The sequence below is a fragment of the Rhyacophila brunnea genome, unplaced genomic scaffold (assembly GCF_057557595.1).
Source record: "Rhyacophila brunnea isolate RB1 unplaced genomic scaffold, BYU_Rbru_1.0 scaffold_9, whole genome shotgun sequence".
Lineage (NCBI taxonomy): Eukaryota > Metazoa > Arthropoda > Insecta > Trichoptera > Rhyacophilidae > Rhyacophila > Rhyacophila brunnea.
The window spans coordinates 7,598,638-7,624,958 of NW_028233361.1; the positions used below are offsets into that span (position 1 = coordinate 7,598,638).

At 35.2% G+C, this 26,321-nt stretch overlaps 2 protein-coding genes across 2 annotated transcripts in view; both read left to right on the forward strand.

The window, feature by feature from the left end:
* The window catches only part of LOC147063227 (uncharacterized), a 103,857-nt gene that overhangs the window by 59,340 nt on the left and 18,196 nt on the right, over positions 1 to 26,321 (forward strand). The window contains exons 2-4 of the mRNA XM_085959756.1: positions 16,352 to 16,508; positions 16,739 to 16,904; positions 24,583 to 24,716. Coding sequence (XP_085815882.1) covers positions 16,352 to 16,508; positions 16,739 to 16,904; positions 24,583 to 24,716 — 457 coding nt within the window. The remainder of the gene's footprint in view (positions 1 to 16,351; positions 16,509 to 16,738; positions 16,905 to 24,582; positions 24,717 to 26,321) is intronic.
* Positions 17,453 to 18,037, forward strand: SmE (Small ribonucleoprotein particle protein SmE). The gene has a single exon (XM_085959757.1). The coding sequence runs from the start codon at positions 17,548 to 17,550 to the stop codon at positions 17,839 to 17,841; it is 294 nt and encodes a 97-aa protein (XP_085815883.1). The 5' UTR covers positions 17,453 to 17,547; the 3' UTR covers positions 17,842 to 18,037.

Below are 26,321 nucleotides of genomic sequence, written 5' to 3' on the forward strand. Positions count from 1 at the left end.
TTAACATAATATTGTTTTGAAATACTGTACCTACAAGCGTTGAATTGAAGGAGCTTTTCCTGCAGCCGCGCACTTATCTGCAATTAATGAACTAGCCTTTTTGAGGGCGTTAGTTAAAATTATCAATATATTCAAATTATTTGTCAAAATCACCAGTTCTACAATATTATGATCAATACATTTTTTTAATGTCTATATTTACTGACTTATACTTTAACGAATACTGGTATTCATTAAGAAATACCGAAAAACCGGTATTAGTATTTTCATTCGGTATTGAAATTTCTACTTGTGTCTCTTTCGATCCGGCCCGCGTAAACGCTTAAAAAGTTTGGTTTACAGCAAATGACTGACACGCCGTCGTTCCACGTTTAAATCAATGACAGAGCCGTCGGAATAATCCTTTCAAAGTGTGTATACTTAATCCACGAGTAATTAATTTAAACTATTTTAGTTACATTATCATTATGGCAACCCTTCACTAGGCCAGACTGTCAGTAATTAAAGGAAACAGTTGACGACTGTCTGGTAAATTATTCAGCAATCAACGGGTCTATTGAAATCGCGGATAATGCGATCGCATAATTGATACGGCTGCGCGTAAAATACTGCAAGTGCCATTCAATTACTGCTAAGTTCATAGTGTCACTGTGAATGAGAGACTGATGATGCATCAGAGATCAGCATTTTCATGACTATTGAATAAAACTTAGAGGCTATTGTTAGTTGTGAATTAATACAATTGCAGTTGTATTGAAGTTCAATTGTATGAATAATCAGATTATTGTGAAGACATATAGGTGGCATTTGCGGAATCAGACAATTATTGTAATGGGGGTATAACATTTTAAAACGTAAAATACATACACAAAAAATAACTGGACGATTTTAGTGGTGTTGCTATCTTTTAATTATTATACTAGTTTGGCCAATTAATTATTTTTTTAAGAAAACAAAACATTGTAGACATAACAAATCTAAATTCAAGACGTGCTCAATATGAGATTTACATAAAAACAAATATTACCATTACAAGAGAGAAGAAGAGGATATTATATAGAATAATAGTAATAATAGTAAAAACTTGCTAAAATACAATTGTATACAGAATACAAAATATATAGCACGTCACCGAAAATGTATACGTTTTTGGTGAGCGCATTGACTAGTCTTGCACCCCTCGCTTATAGTGCCTGATTGGCTTGACACGAGGAAACGGTTCCGATCCAGAATAAATCATGGCTGCGACCACTTAGGTAATTGACAAGCGCAGGTAAATTCAAATTCATTAGGATACCAGGATTGGAAACCATCCCTCGCGATAACAGGCAAAAGTGTTTCAAGAGCAGAAGAGACCTACAAGATTCAAGCGAGTGAAAAGTGAGGATTTAGAAACCTTGTAGAAAGGCAGTCAGAAAATAATCATTTGACGAATTATCGAAAGGAAAATATATGGCGGCCCTAATATAATATAAATGTCTTACCCACTTAACACAAATATCCTTGCCAGGCCTACTATTAACAGGCAGTCATTATTGAACCTTGTTAATGTAAACACCTGTAACCTGTAAAACATTAAGACGTCATTACGAGCACTGATGTTGACTGTCAATTGCCGCGCACATGGTGACTCAATAATCAGTAATCGCAGGAGTGGTAGTAGGTACTAGTGTGTGAGAATCAGACCACAGAGCCAGCCTAATCATCATTAAAGGTTAGTGCCTGGCATCCTTGGAATAAACCCCATCCGGCATCCGAATCATCTCCGACCTATTTCTTATATATCTTTTAAAATCAAATTCTAGCGTTTTGTTGGGTCTTGCAAGGTGTCAATTGAAACCTTTTCTTTTATAATTACATTTGAAAATGTTTTGAAAGTGTAATCGGAAATTTTCTTTCAACAATAAAGTTACATAAGTACTTATATATTTTATGTTCGGTTTTAGCAGTAATAAGCACAGGTTTAATTGATTTTTAAAAACGAACTAACACCATCTGTAAATAGTAGTCTTGGTACAATAAAAACAAATACGTATGGCTAACAAAGTTTAATGTGCACTATTTAAGGCGGATCTTAAAAGCCTACCTGCACCCTTCATTACTGTCATCAGCACCTCCGTAAGCTCAAATTACATTGGCAGATTGTGTCTAGCCCGATCGTCTGCCACGACTGTTAAAATCTATTCTCTATGGTTTTCAAGGATTGGGAGCGATCGTGAGATAAATTCTATTTTCCGTCGTCCCGATCCAAGCAAATATTGCCGAGAACATAATATGAAGATATTCGAACACCGCCCACTAGATTTGACAGCTCAGTTTTAACGTATGTTTGCGCGGGAATACTGTTCAGTGTAGCCACCAATCTAACGAAGAAATAGTTTTCGGTCAACCTATATTTTTAATAATAGTAACACTATGCTTATTTTAAACAATCAAAAACAACGACCAACGCGATTGAATCGTTGCGTGTAATTGCAAATAGTGTAAAAACGTTGGCCACGACGCTCGGCGTGGATCGTTAGATCGGGTTGGGTCTGCGCGTCCGCCAATGTAATTTAGCCTTTAGTTTCCAATCTACTTAATGCTAACGACTATACTTTGTAATTGCTAGCGACTATACATGAAGAAGGTTGCTTTTTCAAAATTTGTGCATTGTATAAAAAAATCTCTTACATACGTATTTATTCAAATCTACGAGCGGTCTACTTATTTTCTGTCAAAATACCAGAATATCTACAACAGAGTAATGGCAAATAATGGTTGAAAAATTATGCGCTGATTGCGTAACGCGATTTCCCGTCAATTTTCCCGGAAAACTCCCGGCGAAAGCGCAATGGCTTCGAATTCTTTCAGGAAAATTCACCGGCACGCGAACGGGTAACCCAGCGTTGTTTTCACAACAAAAAACACTGCGAATGGATGAAAATGCGATTAGCGAGCGCCCGTGGAAATTCCTTGGTTGTTGCGAGCCGTTCGTTAAGCAGTGTCGGCAATAGATAAATATTTACTTTTAAAGAACGATTAAGTTATGTATTTTCAAAAAATAATCGTTTAGACTGCTGTAGGTAGTGTAACCCTTGGGCCTTATATTACTTTTAATGGACTGTAGAAAAATATTCATCGTGATGTCATTTCGAGGGTGTGATGTATTTGAAAGGAAACATAAATTTTACCACAGTGACAAACAGTTTTTAGATGGTCCCAGTAAAAGTATAAGAATGGTTTAATACGGTTATATATGTTACGCCAAGTGTGCGAAATTGACTATTACATGAAATGGGCAAAATTTTGGCTAATTCATGTAATAGTCAAGCCCGTTGCCTTATTCATGAATTAGGTAAATTATCTGCCGAGTACGTGAATTCGCCAGGGTATGGAATTCTTAAACTATCAACATGACAGTAGAAAAAGTAAATTTAATACGGATGGTTTTATTAGTTATAATTGGACATAATATAATATTATTATTATTAGACTGAATGTCCATTTTGAGGTTAGCTAACAAGTGTCAACAAATTATCACAAACATACAATCGAGCATTGCACGATTGATACCCAAGCACGAATCAAATCGCAAAAATACCTTTTAATAAAATTTTTCCGTTATCATATAGTTCTAGATTTTTTTTTGCGCATAGTAAATGGATATGAACGTCATTGTAGTTATTGATTGGTATATTTTTATTTATAATCAATGACATTTGACACATTTGGTTAGTTTGATTAGTTGCAAAAGTAAAAAACACCACAATCTATTTTGACCATAGATAGGTAATATACGTAAATTTTGACCAATGCATGAGCATTTGACACATTTAGTTTAGTTGCAAAAAACACCACCGTAGCGCTACTATCTAATTTGTCCAATGTATGAACTAGGCAGAAAAAATACTGCCGAATTCACGCACTCGGCAGATATTTTGTTTAATATAGTAATAAGGCAACGGGCTTGCATTTTTCATGATTTAGGCAAAATTTTGCCCATTTCATGTAATAGTGAATTTCGCACATTCGGCGTACCATTTATATAAACATAAATTTTAGAAAGGGGATGGGCAGGATATGAATAAACATCTGCCCGGTTTTCAGTGAAAATACAATGGCGTGGATTTATATTTTAAAACATCGAGTATTATTAAATTTAAATATAGAATCCTACAAGAAAACTTCAATCAAGTACCTTGTCGAGGCCCAAGAGTACTCCCGTCGCCTGATTCGACACCTCTCTCGGTATTTTTTCTTAATGTGTGTGACTGGCGGGACATTTGAAATTTATAAAATTCAACTTGGCTTGTTTAGGTCTAACAATAATTTCGACCATAATAATGCATTGCTTCACAAGTCTCACCGACCCATTATCATGACATATTTACCTACACTTAAATCAACAAGTACATTTTATCCACGTTTATGTTTATGAATCACAGTCGTGTGATTTAATAAGTTTGTACTTGCATATTTGATTGGTCACTTTAAATGCGAGATAATTTTATGTATGTGAAATATTTTGGTTTCATTTATGTCCAATACAATATAGTGTTGGGTGAGTCAAAAATATCCGCCTTACAAAAACAAACATCATTTAACTTTAGATACAAATTGTACAAAAATAAAACCAAGTTGAATACACACAAAAGTAATTTCGCTACTTATTGTTTATGTCACTTTAATAGAAAATTCATTCATTAGTATAAATAGCTGTGGGTAGAGTTGGGTTTCGGGAATTCTCGAGAATTGAAATTTTCAACATTTCGGGAAATCCCGGATCTCGAGAATCTTTTCTTGGGATTTCTTTATTATCAAATATTAATTGAAAAAAAAACGATTTTACACAAAACTTTCAAAGACTGATCCGGGCATTTACCATAAGGCAACGTCGACTTAAAATGAGCGCAATTTTTGCAACATCAGGGAATTTTGTGTCCCAATAGCGTATGCGATTGTCAGACGCAGCGATTGACAGTCTGCGTTTTTTGAAATTCTATATTAATAAGTAATGTTTTGAATTACATATTTTTGTTTTCCTACATCTATTTTGTTTGTCTTTTACATAGATAAAAAAAATATCATATTTTTTTCGAATTTGTCTGTTTTTACACTGATTTTATGATTTTTACAGGTTTTTTTTTAAACTTCCCGATATCTCGAAAATTTTCGAGAATTCTTTTCTGAAAATCCTCGGGAGATTTTCTCGGGAAATACCCAACTCTAGCTGTGGGAATAAATTTTTGTAACAGTTAAAAATGGTTTACTGTAGCAAGCGAAACATGATTGTTAATGAATTATCTGGAATGAGTTATAGTTATATTATGTTTTATTTTATTTGATAAATTGAATGGCCGCACGGTGGCCGCGCGCTCAAGCGCACATAATGTTTTTCAAATTGTGTATGACTCAGAGTATGGACCTAATAGGTTGAGCAAGTGGCTGACATCCATTTCCCGTAAAAACAAAATCTGTTAATACAAACATTCACTCTGTGGAAGCCTATATTATGATCTTATTAGGATCGGACATGGTCGGAAAAAGTTACATAAGTAGATACACCAATTAATAGATACTCAAAGTGAAAATAATTATTTTCTAATTATGCAGTGTTAAATATCGATTAACACATTAAAATGTATTGATAACTTACGTATTTTTATCTAAAGGTGAAGCGGAAAAATCATGTCAAACGGTTTTTCAAGGTAATTTGAAAACAATTTTTTACTTATCTACGTATTTTGATCAAGTTTTTTGTGAACCATTTTGAAACATATTTTAACAATCGATTAGTAATTCTAATTATTATTGATTCATTTAGCGCCACTGGTAAACACCGTAAACGTAAAAAGCTTTTAGGTTCTTTGCGAAATTCGAAGCATTCACTCGAAGGAGGCTTTGTTCTCCGCGTCGAGTTGCGTGCAACACGTTCGTGCACATTCAACCTACCTGCCACGTACACATGTTATTTTGTTACGTTACTTACACCTTCAATCAATGTATATTTTCACGTAAATAATATAACAACATTGCATATAAAGCGGTTTGTTTTTTATTACAATATAATTAACGAGCAAAACTGGACATGTCTCGTAATATATATGTGGGGATCATAGTGTTGTGGATGATTCGAGATTTAGCAGTTGCGAAGGGTGACTTTTGGAAAGAGGTAGGCTGTAGAGATCAAAGAAAAAGAGCACACTGGCCAGGTATATTCACTGGAAATAAGACGATAATACAATATTACCACTGATGAATCGGTACACACGAATGTCGACGTCATACTAAATTGAATAAATATCAATAGCTCACTGACGATATTGAATTGAGCAATGAATATAAATAATGTATTTTCCTATACCTACACGTAACATACGCCTAAAAATATACAATCGGTAAATATAGTGGTATCAACATCTCAAAATGACAAACAATTAAACAAAAAATAATATATATAAACACGAGTATGTTAGTCTATGACTGAATTAACTGATAAATAATAATCACGAGATAAAATTATTAATTATTTTTAAAAATATTCTATCTTTATATGACGTGATTGAACCCATATAAATTATTGTTTTTAATTATCGCATTATTAATTATTATTAGACACATCAAAGTAAAATTTTGTTGTGTCGTTTGAAAATGACGAAAAAAATCAATTACAAAACTTTTCTCAATGGAAATCAAGCGCATGTAATACCAGTTTAACCTTTAATCGGGTACTGCCTAATCTAATGTAAACATTATCATGTATCATGTTTCCTTTTTTATCCGTTTATGCTTTTATCCGTGAATATAATTCTCCGAAAATATTTTCAAACATTTCAGGGTAGGCATTGAAAATAAACTGTAAACAGAGCTCTTTTTGCTTTTTGGACTGTCATAGTGAATAGAAACTCCGCAACGTAACAAAAATATAAAGTGAATAGCCATGGAATCGCCGCTTTAAGTAATATACTGTATGAAAAGAGGACCAAGGATATTATAATATACACATATAGGTGCCTGTCAGTGGCGTGGAACGTAGAAACCCCTAGGTTTCTTCCTAGACGATCTTTTTCTTTTATCGCGGCATTACATCCTATGGCGGGGTTGATCTGATTCATGGCCCACACATCTTGAAGCGGGCCTTCAGACCAGACTGTTTGGCGGGACCTCTACTTATCGTTAAGGTTGAAGGCAGCGTGATGTTCTAAAGTAGTCTTCTCTAAATGGTATTTCTCGGAACCCCAGGGTTCCCCGAGGTAATATTAAAAGACATTCCGTTTATTTTTAAGGATTTTAATTATACGATATGATTATATTTATATTTGACATCTGTCTTTCCTTTGTATTCCGGTGGGGTTTTATTACGTATTTTTAAGTGTTTTATTTATACATGAATTTGATCTCAATATTATAGCGCGATCTATTTCCGATACAATATCTTACGATAAATAAATTGTGATGGTAAAGCATACATAAAATTTTCCGAACACGGTGCAGATATCCCCTATGATGACTTTACACAATGTGTTTTAGTTTCAGTTTTTATGTGAGGTCATGTGTGTTTATGGTCATAAATAAATAGTTAGCCACGAGGTAATCGCAATGTTGGTATATAAGAGAGAAAATTTGCAAATATTAACAGTTAAATCACTAATATAATGACCCAAAATTTATGCTAAGGTAATTTTTAAATTGAGTCAAATCCACTTTTTAACAAAATGAAAAAATGAGATATTTTCACTCCTCCTTCCTAAAAGGTTTGTATGTACTACACAAATAGGTATCTACGTCTCTTTGATCGCATTCATAATGTATGGCATTTAGCAAAAATACGTCTGCCTTTGCTATGTCCTAATTGGTAGAAATGGATTTGACACTGTTTGAAAATAAATCAGATGGATTTATCTACACATTGAAAATGAGTACCAAATTTAGTAGGGGTTTCAAGCTATTTGATGTTCTAAAAATCACATAATCTCAAGCACTTTTTAGACTTTATAGTGTGGTCTAGCATTGCCAGTAAAAAAAATGGAGCTGACTACTTTTGAATATTATCTCCTGATCTGTTAAGTAATAAATAATTGTAAAACATTTCGAAGACCATACAAATTATATCTGCCAACTTCTTAGTTCAATAATACATTATGGCAATAGATTGACAATTTTTATTTAACTGCGTCTGTATTGAAAAAAAAACTAAGTATCCTATATTCTTACCTACTTTATATTTCCCAAATGATACGCCATTGGAAAGGATAGAAGAGTAACTGAAACAGTAAACGTTTCAAATTTGACTTACTTTTCTAACCCTTTTGTGAGGACAAACCAAACATTGAATCACCAACAAAAGTCACCCTTCAAAGAGAAGAATAAACTTCTGCATACTCACCCAGTTAAATAAATTTATACATATAAATAATTACAAGATAAAAAGAACTTTTTATATACAAAGTTTTTAAATTGTCTGTTCAATTATTATGCTCAAACTTGTACTTGATATGAAGTAAATAAAAAACAAACAAATATAGAATACTGAAATGTCATTTTGATTTCCATAGTAATATAAATATATATATATTAATAATTTAGTTGCTAGGACCAACCCCTTAGCAACCAATAATAGTGGATTGCATTACGCATTTCTTCCGAAATAACTTTTCATACAAAACAGAATTAACTGAAAATGTATTCAATTCTACTAAACTTAAAGATGGTTTAAATTATTAAAAGAATGCATTGGCAAGTGTTCTGGTGTATTCTAAAAGTTTCAAATATCTAGCTAGTCGGGAAGTTAGTTAAAAATCGATTGCAAGATTTGTACTGGATACAGTCATAACCACCGGACAAATAAGAATACGAGCTAATAAAAACGTTGTAATAAGGATTGACGACGTTCAAGAATACAATGTATAACTTTCAGTATCTCAAAAAGTAAATCGACGACATCCATACTTATTTTACTTTTTCCTCACCATGTTCGATCCTAAAAGGGTCATAATAATACGGGCCTTCAGAGAGCGGAGGTTGTATATACAGATTTTTGTTTTGACGAGAAATGGTTGCCTGTTACGTCCTTACTCTGGGTCCAAACACACATTGAAAAATATCATGTGAATTTGCCAAACCCGGGATTCGAACTCGTGACCTACCTACGACATCCACTCAGCCACCATGGGCTATCTTAAAACCGTCTAAAATATGTAGACTTTTTTACTGAAGGTTTCAGATCGATATTAACAAAAAAAGTTACTATTTTTTAAAGAACGTTGTATAGAGAACCCTTTAATAAAATGTACTGTTACCGTTATTACCTGTGTACCGAATTTCTTGTCTCTGTGAAAAAGGCGAGAATTGAGCTCGACAGAAAATGTGACATAGAGAAAAAAACATTGCATAATTTGGCGTATATTTTAAAGGTATCATGGATTTGATAATAATGCAATGTTTTAATGTGCATAAAATTCCCATTCATTTTTTAAACATATTACGTACATTACAAACTATTATTGTAAGACGTTCACAACTGATAAACAGAACAGGTCATAGTAAAACACGTTATATTACAAACACAGCAACGATTCGTTTAAAAAAAATCAATAGAATTTTTAACACAAAATACACAACATATTTAAAACGTCTACGTCTCTACTGAGTGAATTGATTAATCTCGGAAACTTCACTACCAGTGACTTGAAGGGGTCCTGGACTAATATGTATTGGTACCCAAAACCCCAACTTATTCGGGTTTAATAATTGCATTTGCATCGTCTGAATTGTTATTGGTATAATGCAGAATGATTCCATTGATATATGCCACTCAATTATTAACAATAATATCCTAGTTTATATTATGCATACATACTCACGATGAAAAAATAACAAACTGACATGCAATAACAACCTTTCTCAATAATTTATTTATTTGATAGCCTAACAAATTGTTTTTTTTTTATTTGTATGTTATTCGTATGAGTATGTGTCATATTATCAGGGACAGCGTGTGATATATTTGTGCATTGTAAATATTTCTTCAAGTGGCATATATTTTGCTGCAATTGGTTTCAATAATCAATAATTTCAATTTAAATAATGGAAGGATCGGTGAATTTCGATTGCCACAAAAATGATGCTTGTGCAAACATTAGTGTTCTCGATATTTCTATACGGAGTCGAGTCGTGGACCCTGAAGGCAAAAGAACGGAATACAATTGATGCCTTTGAGATGTGGTGTTGGCGCCGAATGCTTCGCATTTCTTGGACGGAGCACAGGACGAACCAGTCAATCATCCAGAGACTGAAGTTAAAGGAACGGCTCTCGACGATATGTCTGAGAAGAATTCTGCAGTTTTTTGCACATATTGTCAGGCGCGGACCGGACAACCTGGAGAGACTGGTAGTTTTGGGTAGCCTCCAGAGAAGGCGAAGCAGAGGAAGAGCGTCTGCGCGATGGAGCGACCAAGTGAAAGAGCTGACTGGGGGCACCATCCATTCTGCCCTGAGAGAAGCGGAAGATCGAGAAGGATGGAAAGTTTTGGTCGCTCAAAGGATGGCGAAATTTAAATGTGGTCACGATCCTCAGCCATGAGTGCACGACCAAGATGAAGAGATATTTGTCGAGCCAAGTGCGGGAGACACATACTTCTTACGCTTCAAGATTTTTCAACTGTTTTTGAAGGCTCCGGGTCCCCTATCAATTCGGGTGGCCCTGGGCTGTAGCCACTTTAGTCCTATAGTAAATTTGGCCCTGTTCGCCATTGATTGATGCCTAAAATGCTTGATTCAAGGATCTAGTTTTGATGGAGAAGAGGTCATACTCATAACTACTATTGTATAATCGGTAATTGATTCATATTCGCACGAATACCTGCATTGGAAACGTTGGAAACTATTTAACATGAACAATCAGTAAAAAAGACAATTATAAAGTAAAAGTACATTACCATTTTGAGTTTAAGCGGAGCATACTACGAGTATAGACCTATACATAGTAGAGGTTGTATAAACAGTATTTTTTCGATGAATAGTTGTAAGCCATTTATCCAATCCATTGGTTTCTTGGACTGCTGGAATACACATTGAAAAAAACAACATGTATTTTTGCGTGTCCATAAACTTGTACGTATGCAGTTCGCCGTATCACACTTCACCGTGATATGTTGAATCTGAAATATATGGCCCTATATTGAAGACCGTCCAACCTCTTTGGGTCGTCTAGTACCTACTGACATAAAATTCATGTTCAAATAAAACACGGTATTTGTCGGTTTACACTTTACAGGAAGTCAGCAGCTAACATATTTTGAAAATAGCCGATATACTGGATTATTTGTTAGGTTAGGTTTTCATTCTTGAATTTATGAATTTTACCAAAATCAGCTATGAAAATTGAATAATTAATGTTTATATTGAATCTAATAAAATTGGATTCTATAGATACTATAGTATAGTATCTATAGGATCATCTCTTTCCGATAGAAAGCTCACGGCGAACTGTGTCACGGTGAAATGTTTTACCTACAATTTACATGTAACCGCATTTTTAACCAGGCGCGAGTTGCTTCATATGTATTGTCACCTCCGAAAGGTTTTACTTGGCTTGCTTATAGGATTAATGTAGGCATAAAAAAATGCAGGATTTTATTTATATTAAGGGCTAGACTGATTCTATTAAATTTTGTAGAACTTGCAAAAGGGTGACTATAAATTTCCATACATCTAAGCTTACGGGATAGAAATTTGCCTCGCAGTCGATCTGTTCATGTTTGCATGAATCAGCCCAATGATGATTCAGGCCTCATGGCCTTGGATCCTCTGATGATGCCATGGTTTAGGTGGTATCAAGCGACCTCTCTGGGAAAGGCCCTGAACCGTAATTGGGCCGATTAAGATCGACCACGATACAAAGTTTTTAGCGTGTGTAACTGGACAATGCGGCGGCTTGATATGTGGGTGGTTGCATCTCCTGCGTTAAAGGATCGAAGCCCCTCCGAACCGTCGGTGGCCGGTCAAACTGGGAATACAGCACTTTGACGCCTTGCGGTCAGTGGTTCCACAGTTTTCCGGACCTACCATAAGGATGCTGAGAGAGGAGGGCGTCGCGCCCAGCCTCTCTTAACGCCGGTCCGAAGATCGAACAACACTTCACCTAGATGCATACCACGCGACCACTTTTTGATTGCTTGCTTGCCATGCCTCCAGTTACACACACTGACAGGCAATTTTACATGAAAAAAAACTATGCTAACACGTAATTGACACAGGCTAAAGTTTTTTTTACACAGGCTTAGGTTACTAGGTATAAACTGACGCTAAAATGTTGTATATTTAAACTGACTTTACACCACGTTCAAACACAAACATTATTTGAAACTACCTAACCTATGACGCTATGCTACGGCTGGTTGAGGATGCTGCTAGGCTGCTCGCTTTGCTGCTGGAGGCTGCTTTTCTCTGCTGAAGAAGGCTGCTTGACTCTTCCGAAGTGTGGTAGATGATGCGCCGGTGGCGTCGACTACGCACTTTGGTGTTGCATGTCTGGGCCAGGGCTGATTCCAAGGCGCGCAGACAGTTGGAGCCAGGAACTTCCTCGACGTATCCGTCCGTGGGCCAGGGTCGAATGATGATTCAGCTGGTCGGGGAAACATCGAGAGTTCTTGGTTTTGCAACTGGTCTGGCGTGCTTTTCTCTGCTGAAGAAGGCTGCTTGACTCTTCCGAAGTGTGGTAGCGACTACGCACTTTGGTGTTGCATGTCTGGGCCAGGGCTGATTCCAAGGCGCGCAGACAGTTGGAGCCAGTAACTTCCTCGACGTATCCGTCCGTGGGCCAGGGTCGACTGATGATGCAGCTGGTCGGGGAAACATCGAGAGTCCTTAGTTTTGCAACTGGTCTGGCGTGCTATTATTCGGCAGCATCCTCGTGCGTGATTACTGATGATGCGCGATGAGTCGGCCGGCGATAGTTTCCCAACTGCGGCGGATCCATGACAGGCGGAATCTTGAAGGCTTGATGATTCTGCTTTTTCTTTTCTTTTGCTTGTTAGCTACATATTTTGAAATATTTGAACTAGGTATACAAATACATTTTTTTTTTCAAAATATTCTCAAATCAGATATTCTAGGTATTAGGTACATTGTATGGCTGGGAACTTTGCTTCCAATATTGGTCAAAATTGGATGAAATGTAGGTAATAATATTTAAAATGATAGGTTTTAATAATTACTATTTTTGGCATCTAAAATATTGTGCTGACAATTGTTTTAAGTTATATAGGTAACTACAAAATCGTTTGCTATTGATTGGCTTTAAAATTACAGCTTGCTTCTAAGTATTTTTTAAATTGACTAAGTATAGAATTTATAACGACGCTAGGTTTTACTTGGCTTGCTTATAGAATTAATGTAGGTATAAAAAAATGCAGGATTTTATTTATAGTAAGGGCTAGACTGATTCTATTAAATTTTGTAGAACTTGCAAAAGGGTGACTATAAATTTCCATACATCTAAGCTTACGGGCTAGAAATTTGCCTCGCAGTCGATCTGTTCATGTTTGCATGAATCAGCCCAATGATGATTCAGGCCTCATGGCCTTGGATCCTCTGAGGATGCCACGGTTTAGGCGGTATCAGTATGCAAGTTCTATATAAAAATAAAATGGCTAACAGTTATCAGGCTGTAGTAATTAAGCCTGAAAGATATACACGATATCATCAAAACGTGAACAAACTTGAGCGATAAGTTTATTTGAAAAATTTCATGCAAATAATAATAATACCTACAACTCTACTGGCAAACATCTTCCCGTCTATTCAGACCAGACTGCATTGTATAACAGCGCACCTATTATTTGCTCAAAATGATGGAAACTAAATTGTGTTTGTGGAAACTCTCTGACTACCCACCGGAAGTGTTTTTATAAGAGCTCTGCAAACAGTCCGCTGGAAAATCATCTGGAAATACACTTGACAACTCGATTTTCCGACGAATAATATGTTTTCACTGTAAGATATCTACTGGCTGGGTGTTTGCTGAACTGTTGAGTGTTTCGGTCTGCTTTGGAAACGACCAGGCCATAATGTATTATCGTAGGTATCCATAACTTTATGAAAACTTATAATTATTATAGTTATGGCCCATTTGTTATGGAACGGAGGGATCAACTTCATATAAACAACTTTTATGTTTAAACTGGCTTTATTAGAAGGTAATATATTATAATATAATAGATTATGTTTTAGATTTAGACAATAACTTGTTTACAGTCTGATTTGATACAGCGATTGAATGCAGTCGATTCGTCTTTCTTTAAGATTGAGTTAAAACTGAATTGAACAGCTATTTTGAACAAACATTATTAATATTACGCATGGCATTCTCTTAGTTTGATAAGAAAAGTGGATAACTATAAAACAATATCCATTAGAAAGAAATTTAAAGATGCATTGCATTCTAGTCATTTAGATTGATAAGAACAATGGTGCGATAAAACAAATCTTTATCAAATGCATTCCCAGCCATTCATTATGCATGCTTATTAATACTTGATAAGAATACAAAGATAGACTCAAAGCTGTGGGGCTATAACATAATACACATTTGAAACTCAAATATTATTTTAAATTATGCCAAGTATTTTTTTGTAAAAATGACTTACAGACAGTTTATTGACGAAACATTCAATTTAATACACTTGGCCTAGATCTACGTTTAGTAATTCATAGGACTGGCACTATAGAGGGGACATGTTAATGGCCTGTATCTAACGAACACTAAGCCGACTCTCACATAAAAACTCGTCTCGCCTGCAACGTGTCGAATGTGTTGATGTGACGTCATCGTTATTCACAAAATATACGTTGCCAAATTGAGCTCCGCAGATTGTGCATGCTTCTCGGGCTGCGAGTCGAAGTCGCCAGGACGCATACAAACATCTACGAATTGATCATTCCCATACAAGCTCGCCTATTGCCGCATTCAAATATCTATACGTTTCGAATATTACGTGCGAATGTCGCTATTCTTATGCAACACCGGATCGACGTTCTTGGAAGGTTTCATTTATGGCTGTGCGGCAGACGACGCGAGTTTATATGTGAGAGCCGGCTAATTATTTGGTTTTAAATGTCTATAACAAAACAACACACGTAATGTTGACTATGGGATAGAAGACACAATCCAGTGATAATAAACGCTTGGTCGGGCAATGCACTTGCTGCCCGCAACTGTCCGCCAAAGAGGAAACGTCTTGATGTTAAATTAAAGTGATTGTGTGAATAAATAACTATTTTCAAACTAATAATTTATTGTTCTTGGAGTAAGTCAATAAAAATTGGGCGAAAGATGATAAGCCGTTGTCGGAATTTGTAAAAGCCATTAAAAACGGAAATTGGTTACATGTTAATTGTGTACGTATTACATTCCGCCGCATCACAGTTCACCGTGACTTGTCCTACCGGAAAGAGAATGCTTAGTAGCATTGAGAACAAAAAAAGACTCGATCTCCGTGGAACATTGCAGACATTAATGTTCCAATTTTATTAGATTCAATAAGAAAATTAATTCAATATTGATGGTATCAAGTAGGTATCTGCTCAGCGCTCGAAATGGAAAAGTTTACGAACCGGAGGGCTCGAAAATTTTCTGAGGTTATTAACATGGTTATCAAATTTAGTGTGCTAGATTTTTTGTTATATGGCATATTATCTAGCTCAGACGGTCAAATTATTTTATCCACGAGACGGAGCGATAACTTTACAGATTTCACGAACCGGAACGGCGCTCCTGTGTGCTCCAGACCATTTCGAGCCCTGTATCTGCTAATAACGCTGTCATTATTATCGGATATTATTGATAGTTGATTTTAGCAGCAAGAGAGGTGCTGTTAAAATATAGCATTTATTGCAACAATACAACCAACTTATTGTAATTGTTACAATAAGTGCTAATACTTTGATACAAACCTGCCCTAAGTTTGATAATATTTATCACTTTATCACTGTGGCGGTCGATACGTATAGAATAGACCCACTGGTTTTCCATACCCGTATGACTTAGTACTACTACAAAACGTTATAAATTTCAATGATTTATTAAGATTAGAAGGAATTTTTTCCTAAGGCAGTCAGTCATAAGTCAGGGATACAACATGGAATTGTCTTTTCTCCCTTGCCAACATCAAATTTAATATTAATTTTGACACTGTCTTGTATTTTGTATTTGTATCCGTGCCACCTCTTGACTAGAATGTCTGTAAATCTGTTGACATTTTTATTTCAATACGTTCTGGCTACGTGTAAAAATAACATTTTAAACTAACCTATAAAAAAGGATAATATTACTTATATCAATTTAGTGTTTTTTCCGTTTATTTTTCAGATGTAAAAGTTTCCAAAACACAAAACGCGGCGAAATTTGTCGTATTCCCGGTTGCACAGTTTCGCCTTCCGGGCCTGGTACACCGACTCCCATCCGACTGCAGCACACTCTACCGGATACATTCAGACAATTCATTCTGTACGTCTACACAGGAAAGGTTTGTATCTTTGATGATTTGCGTCTAAACTAATTTTGTGTTTGAGTCTTCGATATTATATTTATTTTGTTTGTGTCTAAACTGAACATTAGTTTTATACAAAATGTAGGCTTGCGTCCATGGTAGTATCGTGTTGCCAATCCGAAAAAAAATTTACATCTCTATTTACCGTCCAACCTCTTTCCAATGGTATTGTGATACCTACCGCATTTGATTTTATTTTGTTTTAGTTGCTCCTTCAAGACTCGGGAGTTTTTGAAATGATGACTTTAGCCTCTGATCTTGGCGTTGAAGAGTTGCGATCCACTTGTGAAGATCATGTCACGTCGACTTTATCTGTTGCTAGTGCATGTACATTTTTGGCAGCAGCAATGGATATCCAAGAAAGACAATCAGGTAAAACTAATATACCTATTCATTTATAGGTATTTATATATTCAGTGGTTCTATGGAACGAAATTGGCATAGTGGACCTATTTATTATGGTATTTTCTGTAATTTAGTTAATTTTATTTTTACAATAATGAAAAACAGTAAATCGGTAGGTAACGAGGAGATTTCATACCTTTGCAAAAGCTTCCAAATTTAGTTGAGTTTTTAAATTTTCATACACATACATAGTGCTGCAATAATCCTGACAGAAAAGCCCAACAAAAATACGAACAGTTTATATTAAAATAATATTTTAATTTTAAATAAGTATGACAGGTTAAAAGTAATAACTAATACTGACAATAATAAATTATATTTCTTTTCTAAAACATTGTTTATGTAGAAATATTGTAGACTGTTTGCCTGTTTTGTCAAAATAAATGCAATATTGTGAGTGGAACAATTTTGATGGGTAACGCCTGTGTAGAAGCACTCCGTATACACGTATTATAGACGGCCACGAAACTATTATGTTATTCAGCCTACCCACATATTCTTTTGTGACTAGCTTCATAGCATCGAATGAACGTAAAAAAGCCGCCATTTTCCGGTTATCTGTCGTTCGAAAACGTTTTGTAGTAATAACAATATCGAATAAAATATCAAAATGTCATACAAAGGCCCACCAAAAGTGCAAAAGGTGATGGTTCAACCCATTAATCTTATATTCCGATTTCTTCAAAACCGTTCCCGCGTGCAAGTTTGGCTGTACGAGAATGTGCATCTTCGAATCGAAGGGCACATAGTCGGCTTTGACGAATACATGAATCTTGTTTTGGACGATGCAGAAGAATACCACACTAAAACACTAGTGAGGAAGACATTGGGAAGAATTATGATGAAGGGGGATAATATCACGCTTATACAAAATGTCAATCCGTCTGCCACGAAAATTCTATAGGAACATTGTGATCAGTGAATTTAGGTTAAGTCTCATGCCGAGTGGATGTCAAAAACATTGTGAAAAGAACAATTACTGTCAATCAATTGTAACTTACAATAAAATGAAGTGAATGAGTATTGTTTTTTTACAAATTTATGGTGGCAAAATAGATTTTAATTATTTCATAAAATAAATAATTGTTTTTTAACTTCTATTCCAGTTGGTATTATCATTTACTTGCATGATTTGTGGGTTTTATTCAGCGTCCATCTGTCCCTAAGCTAAATCTGACCTATTATACATTACCTTAAGCACAAATAAATTTACACATTGGTTTCCATGATATAAATAATATCAAGGTACAATTAACCCATAGCTTATCGGCCGCACAAAATTGTGTTTTTGCTAATTACTTTTCAAATGCAAATTAACACGTTAATTACAAAATTAATTAAAAGGGCCCGTAAGCATTGTGTTTAGTTTTTGAGAAACTTCATACATTTGATTAGTGCAGTATTAATAATATGTATTCAGTCTGCAAATACTTCTCAAATTAATACCACCTATTCATTAAGTTACTCATTCACTGCGGACCAGTTAATTACTATTTAATTAACATGGTAATGGTGTCTAATGACAACGCACCAGTTGCGTTGGACGCACGGAATGAGGTAACTTAACCCAAAACAGACAACCATAACCAATAATAAATTGAAAGCGTTGTGCATTTACAGATATGTGCTTTGTTGTGTACACAAAATGAACCAATTAAATTAAGAAGACTACGTGTTTGATTACTTCAGATATTTTTGCTGTTCACAAATGGATTATAATAAGTAGAATTCCATTTCTAATTATGTGAATTTTCAATCTTAATGTGTTAAATCCAATGACATTAATATGGACGAAGCATCTGGAAACAAAAATGACACTCACTTTTTTGTCAGGTCTGCCGAATGGCATAATCTGTTCTAACGCCATTACAATAAAGTTGATATTGCTATAAATTCCCGATGCTTTTTGTTGGGTTTGCCGAATGGTTCGGTTCGAACTGGTTCGCTCAAATGAACATTGACACTAGAAACACTGTTCTAACGCCATTACAATAAAGGTGATATTGCTATAAATTCCTGATGCGTGATATCGCATAGTGGAAATTGCGAAACTTTGTCACGTGACGTCTACCTATACATGTGCGAATGTCGCTATGCACGAATTTACTTGCTAGCTACTGTACTGAGTGCGTTGTCCATTAATAATGTCATTGGTTAAATCCAATCAAAGATTGGCTACCATTGGGGTGATCTTTTGATATCTGTCATCTGAAACAATTTGGTGGAGCTGGTCTCCTACCAATCACAGGTTTTTTTATAGCTACGAAGTGCGTAGTCTTTATTTACTATGTACACCAGCTATTTTTTCTAGGATGGCTGGGTAATAGCTACTGTAGCTCGCCAAGATTAGGCCTGTCATATCGAAAGAAGAAGTATTGGTACTTGGTATCAGCCCGTTTACACATGCATGCATGGCAGACTGTACACATTGTCGCGACCATAACAATAAAATGAAAATATAAACACATATTATTGTGCAAGTTGCAAGACTGCCTGGATGGGTCAATAAGTTAAGTAGCTTCGAATTTTCATACGGTATCATATATTGCATAACATGCGCATGAGCAGTATAGTGACGAACTTGCGGAAAAAAATATGAATTACACCGCACAGAGCATTTTGGTGTTTACCAATTTTGTCAAATAATACCACAATGGCCACAACGCATTTCACTTACGCTTGAATAATGAGATTGGCGAGACAGTCAGTACTTTTATGTGTGAACAGTTATTTTAAGTTTAATTTACACATTATTGACATAGACATATCCCGTGCCATAACAAATAATCTCTACTTTTAGACAGCAGCATAGGCAACTGAACTTTTTACACCACCGTGGTCGTGGACCTGACCAATTTCATTCTTCAAGCGTAAGTGAGACACGTTATTGTCAACGTATGGTGCAATTTGACTGTTTGTGAAAATTGGTAAACCTCAAAATGCTCTGCGTGGTGTCATTCGTGTTTTTTTCGGCAGGTTCGCCACTATCGTTCTACCTCATGCAGGTTGCAATTATCGCGTGAATATTCAGAAGCTGCTAAACTTTTCTGATCCATGTATGCAGTGTTCCAACTTGCACGATAATACATGTTTACATTTGTATTTCATTGATATACATATTGCCACCGGTAAATTCATGCATGTGTAAAAGGTTATGAGATCGGATATGTTGACAAGTTCCATTTTATCTGTTTTGCAACATTTAAGTATGCAAGGGTGCTTTATTCATCAACTCCCAAAGGCAGATGGATTTATATTCTTACCTATTACAATATGGTTTAACTGTAGGTATGCTGGAAGGATACATGCACATCCAATGAGGTCCTTCAGATCAATTTTTATTATGGGACCATTTCGACAGTTATCCTATCTTGGCATATTATGTTTTGTTCTTGCGAGAACCTGACAAGAGATTCATCATAGCGTTTTCATGTCGGCTATCTATTTGTACGTATGAATAAGTGGGCGCTTATAAGTAAAGCAAAGCATAATGCGAGGGCACTGCATTCGGTTAAATTGATATTAAATTCTTAGGTTTGTTTTAAAAAATATATTTATTTTAAAAAGTAATTCCACAAAATAAATGTTACCCAATAATTGAGATGAGTGATTGCGGTGTAAGTATAATATAGGCGGAATCGTAGCACATAAAATTCGTTTATGTGATGATCGCATTTGTTCAGTGCGATCGTTGTACAGGTAAAGACGGTCTTGTTTGAATGTACACATTCAATACGGTTGTGATCATCGTATAAGTAAAATCACCACTTAAGTAGTGGGCATCAAATTTTTTAAACAAAAATCCACTGCTTTGTCTACTTATGGGCTGATCCAGAATGGGTATTAGAACGATTAGACGAAAATTATAATGTTGAGCTCTACGGTCTGTGCTGCTCAATCAACCAAGATTGGGAGTCTGCTGGCTAGGTCATGTGGACGGTAACTACCATAAAGAGACAAAAAGAATAATATTGAGTATTCCAATAGATGCAGCAGAGGCAGACCAAAAATTCACTGATTAATCACTAGATGTAAACTACAAATCATTGGCGCACGCAGAGGGTACCAAATTAGAATGTGGTGATTTTTATGGAGACAGTTGTAGATCTGTCGCATTCTTAACCGGTTCTATGCCTTCAGCAAGTTTTCCCGCTCTGAGGCTGTGATCGACAGGACGGACATACAAATTTTATCATAAAAAAAACAGTTATCTTGTCTGACTTTAAACTCAAATTACTAGCCACTGTCGATTGATTTGCATAATCTAAAAAATTAAATAATGCCATCTGTTTGAATAATTATGAAATACTAACCCAAAAATTATCTGTATTACAGCGATTATAGTAAGAAGGGCGGCTCTCGTGGTGCAGTGGGTAAGGCGTTGGCCTTCCAACCGAGAGTTCTGGATTCGATTCCCGGTCATGACAAAAACATTTATGTGTTTTTCTCAAAGCCTGGGTGTTTGTGATTGTTCAAAATCACTAACAACCACCTTGTACGAAAAAGCAAGGACATGGTTATTCATAATTCTAAAAAAATAAAAAAAAGATTATAGTAATGAGATACCCGGGGTTCCAGCGGCTAGCTCAGGTGTCCATCGAACCCCGGATTCACAAAAAAAGATATTTTAAATTGAGGAGAAATTAAATGAAACCACGTTTTTCTCGTGCGTAACTTAGTATTATCTTATATTTTACATTTTCTTTACACGTTTACATATTTTGTTTTAACAATAAGTTTCGCAGGTCCGTACATGTTGGAAAAGGGACGCTCACTAACTCTTTTCTCTTTTTCAAATTTCGCGTACCCACGCCGTCCAGCAAAAAGGACTCTCGTGATTGCCCAAATTTTATCGCGTGATGTTTTTGATTTGACGAATCACGAGGACCACCCCGGCGCAGGCGCGTGGAAATTTGAACGTTGCCGGCAAGCACGGCAAAATTTATTATATTTGAATATGTACTTATATTTAATCTTAAAATTATCTCTTTCATCCATCATCATTTATACTTTTTAAATTAAATTAAATTTATCTTAATTACACCTCCGCCCAATATGTGATTTTCACACACCGGACGAAGGCCTTTACTTATGAATAAAAAAAATTACGTAGTTGAGCAAGGAATCAGATTAGATGTTTTATGAAGCCGTTTCTAGAGGTCAGGGTTACGTTTCGACTTATGACTACTAAATGATTATTTTACACCGGGAGAAGCCCGCCTGTAACAGGGGTGTATCAGTAAGAACTTCGCTCTATATTCAATGTTTGTCGTTTAAAATCCGCGGCCTGTTAGATACTGCCATAGTAATATCGTGAGGCATAGAAAAGGTTAATGACGGATAACAAATATGATCTAATGTCGTCATTATTAGCTGGAGTATCCACTACTGGATGAAAGCCTCACCTTGGATCCTTACAGTAATTTATTGTTGATTGCCATGTATTCCTGCTAACCACCAGATAACTGTATCAGATATGGTATCTATTCATGCACCACTGAATCACTTGCCGGCCAAAGTAAGTCGACTCTCGCAGAAATAATCATTTATGAAGACAATGGTGGTATTCTTTTTACCTGAAAATACTGAAATTAATGCTTAAAAGTTGTTGACTGCGGAGCTTTTAATTACCATTTAATTACCGCATTTAAATAACATGCTACTTATATCGAATGGCCAATTAATTAGTGTACAACAGGTGTACCGTCCGCGTGAAAAGGATTAAAATACAGCCAGTCATCACTCCATTAGTATAATCTAAGATGACTACATATTTTATATAGTGTCAAAGAAACATCTCCATTTTTAGCAATTTTGAGTTACGTATGGTAATGGACATAAATAACATTACAGTAAATGAGAAAGAGACTTGATATCTTCTTTATGAAAATGAGATACCTTTATTCGACCCTAAGGGGCTGATTTGATCCAGAGGAAAGAGCAAAGACCTAATGGGTTAAGTGAGTGGCGAACAACTATTCTTTGTGAAAATGTCTTACCCACTGTGAGGTGGCGCATGTCCACCGTTTATGGGTGAAAATGGTAATTTAAAGTTAGTTCGGTACTGTTCGGTTATCAGGAATACAGCGGAAAACACATTTTGAAAATAGCCGATAAACTGGATTATTTGTTAGGTTAACCTAACCTAACCTAAACTAACAAATAATCCAGTATATCGGGTATTTTCAATATGTGTTTTCCGTTGTATTCCTGATAACCGAATAGTACCGTTAGTTCTTATGTACCTATTAATTGCACAGTTGTCACACTCTACAAATATCAACTAAGTTCAATTTTTATATAATTTCATGCAAATGAATATGATACTATTTTTGTGAAGCATTTGTAATGAACTGTAGTACCTACCTATTCAAAGATGTTGAAGAAAACCTTCTATAGAGATAGAGTTTAAATATTAACTCGTTAATTGCTAACCAGTTAATTACCCTATTTAATTATAACATTAATTGCTACGCGCTAGTACTTAATGAATGACCTACTAATTTTTATACAAACTCCGAAAAGATTATTTGAAAAATCATTGTTACATAGAAAAATGGCAATTATGACAGAGTGGAACTTGCGTGAGTCTTAGACAAGATTTTTGGCAGGATTCCCTATCAGAAAGAAGTACCATCATAATGACACATTTTCCAACTTGTTCACCGCGGAGCATTTAATTACTATTTAAATAACATGCTAATTATATCGAATGGCCAATTAGTGTACAACAGGTGTACCGTCTGAAAATTACACACTGAGCTATAAATTTATTAGGTATAGTCGTGCTAGCCAATGCTTAGCAATGTCATTAAAGCGGTCAATCCACTTTTTCTTAATTAAAATTTAATCTCTTACTCTATCTATGGAATAGAAGAAGTACCAAATAACAGTATCTATCATTCATTATTGCATCAAATAACGTGGGAAAATCTCCATTAGATACATACATTCCTTTTGACACCTTCTCAAACGAGTCTTTTCCGACTAACTTTCTTCAAGGCATGCTCGCCTTTCATTCTTTTGAAGCTCGTAGGTCACTTCTGCTCTTAAAGCATTTTTCCCTGCTCTCACGTGGTATCATTTTCAATCCCGACATTTTAGAAAATTTAAATTTTTACGCACCCGTCAATTACATGCGTGGTCGCCATGACCTATTTTGGGTGAAAGCTGTTTCCTCATGTCAGGCTCACCAGGCACCAATAGTGAGGGCTGTGCGGTTGGTCAATGCACTCCCTAGAGATGTAGATATTTTTGGCGATCCATTATATATTCTGTTTTTTAAATTCTATTTTATTGTTTAATTTGTACTTTTTGAATCATTGTTGTTTTTTTAAATTTTATTTCTTTTGTATAAAAATAATTTTTGCTTTCTTTTTTTCCTCCACTTTGTTTTTTCTGATTTTCCGAACTGATTACTTGTAATTTTTATTCTAAATGTCATGTTGTGAACGTCCTGAATTAATAATTTGTTATGAACTCAACGTGTCTTTTTCAAATAAATAAATAAATAATGTTGCAAGATGTATGGTTACTGCATAGCTCTCAGTTTGCACACCGACTTACGACATGCATGTGTGATTCTAAATATTCAATATTATTTGATAAGTACATGTGGGATTTAAAGTAAATATTTCCACTCCAGGTTGCAAGAGTGCTGTCACATTTATGGAGAAATGTATATCGTACATTGGAGAAAATGCTTCGGAATGTATGAAGACAAACGCTTTCCTGAATCTGCCTAAAGATGCTGTAATAAAGTTGATATCTTCAGACTACGTAAGTATTAATGTATGTAGTTTTTTTCTGATTTATAATCAAGACTTGTATACAATATTTTTTTATAGAATAGTGCCATCTTGTAGTGAATCAAAGAAGCTACAATAAAATTTGCTGTCAGGACATATTTACATAATATATATATGTGTATCTATATGTTCTATCCTCTGTAAAAATAGACTGACTAATATTGTTTTTATAAAAACGTCTTCAATTTTGTCTGAGCTTTAAATTATATCCTTCTTTAAAGTATTCACGGTCGGTATAATACTAAGCCGGATCGCACATCAAAACTCGTCTCGTCTGCATTCACAAAACGCATGTTGCCAAACGGAGCTCCGCAGATTGCTCGAATGCGATTTTTTAGTTTGAGAAAAATATCTAGCGCTGCTATCAACAAATCCTATGCGTCTCGGACTGTGAGTCGAAGATGCCAGAACGCATGTGCACACCTACTAATTGATCATTCCTATACCGGCCCGCTGGTTGCCGCGTCCAAATATATATATACGTTTCGAGAGATTACGCGCGACTGTAGTTAGGTGTGCGCGGTCTTCATATGCAACATCAAAATGACGTTCCTAGAAGGTTTAATATATGGCTGTGCGGCAGACGAGGCGAGATTAGATGTAAGAGCCGGCATAAGCTCAGAGTAGGTAATGTAATGTGATATTTTGACTGTAAACATTTTTCTTATTTAACATTCCTGTTATTGTAATGTCAGCTTAGTTTAGCCAGCCCAATAAACTGCAAATATTTCAGTTAATATACACTTTGTCATCTTAATATTTTAGCTATTTCTAGAATCATCAATATTCCATCTAATTAAAATGTTATTATATTCAAAATCGATAGCATTGACCAGTAAATATAATTGTTAGATGTCTGTCATATATAAATTACCTGTTATAAATTATAAATGCCAGTGGCGAAGGGTGACTTTTGGAAAGAGGTAGGCTTTGGTGATCAAAGAAAAAGAGCACACTCGTCAGGTATACTCACGGGAAATAAGACAATAATACGATATTACTACTGATGAATAGGTACACACTACTGTCAACGTCACACTAAATCGATAAAATTTCAATAGCTCACTGACGATATAGAATTTAGCAATGAATATACATACATTATGTATTTTCCTATACCTACACGTAACATACGCCTAAAAATATATCATCGGTAAATATTATCAACAGCCCGATATGACAAACTAAACAAAAAAATAATATACTTATAATATGTTCTACGACTGAATTAAATTATAAATAATAATCACGAGATAAAATTATTAATTATTTTTAAAAAATATTCTACCTTTATATGATTCGTATGAATAAAAGCAGACTGCCCTGATGCCCTTGAGACTCAGTTCATACAATAAGCTCAAATTCAATACTTGCTAGAGGCGCTGGTTTGTCACTTATTATTTATTTATTCTACATTATTCTGACGATAGATGGCTGTCATTTATATATATTTTTTAATATTACTTATTATTCTGACGATATATTCCATTGGTTCCCGCACATTTTTTTATTTAAGTATTTAAATTTAAATACTTTCTATCTATTTTTCTTAGAAGGTAGGCTTCAAATAATCACC

Bases quoted from the DNA above. Each gene is read 5' to 3' on its own strand.
- SmE (XM_085959757.1), top strand. From the start codon at position 17,548: ATGTCATACAAAGGCCCACCAAAAGTGCAAAAGGTGATGGTTCAACCC.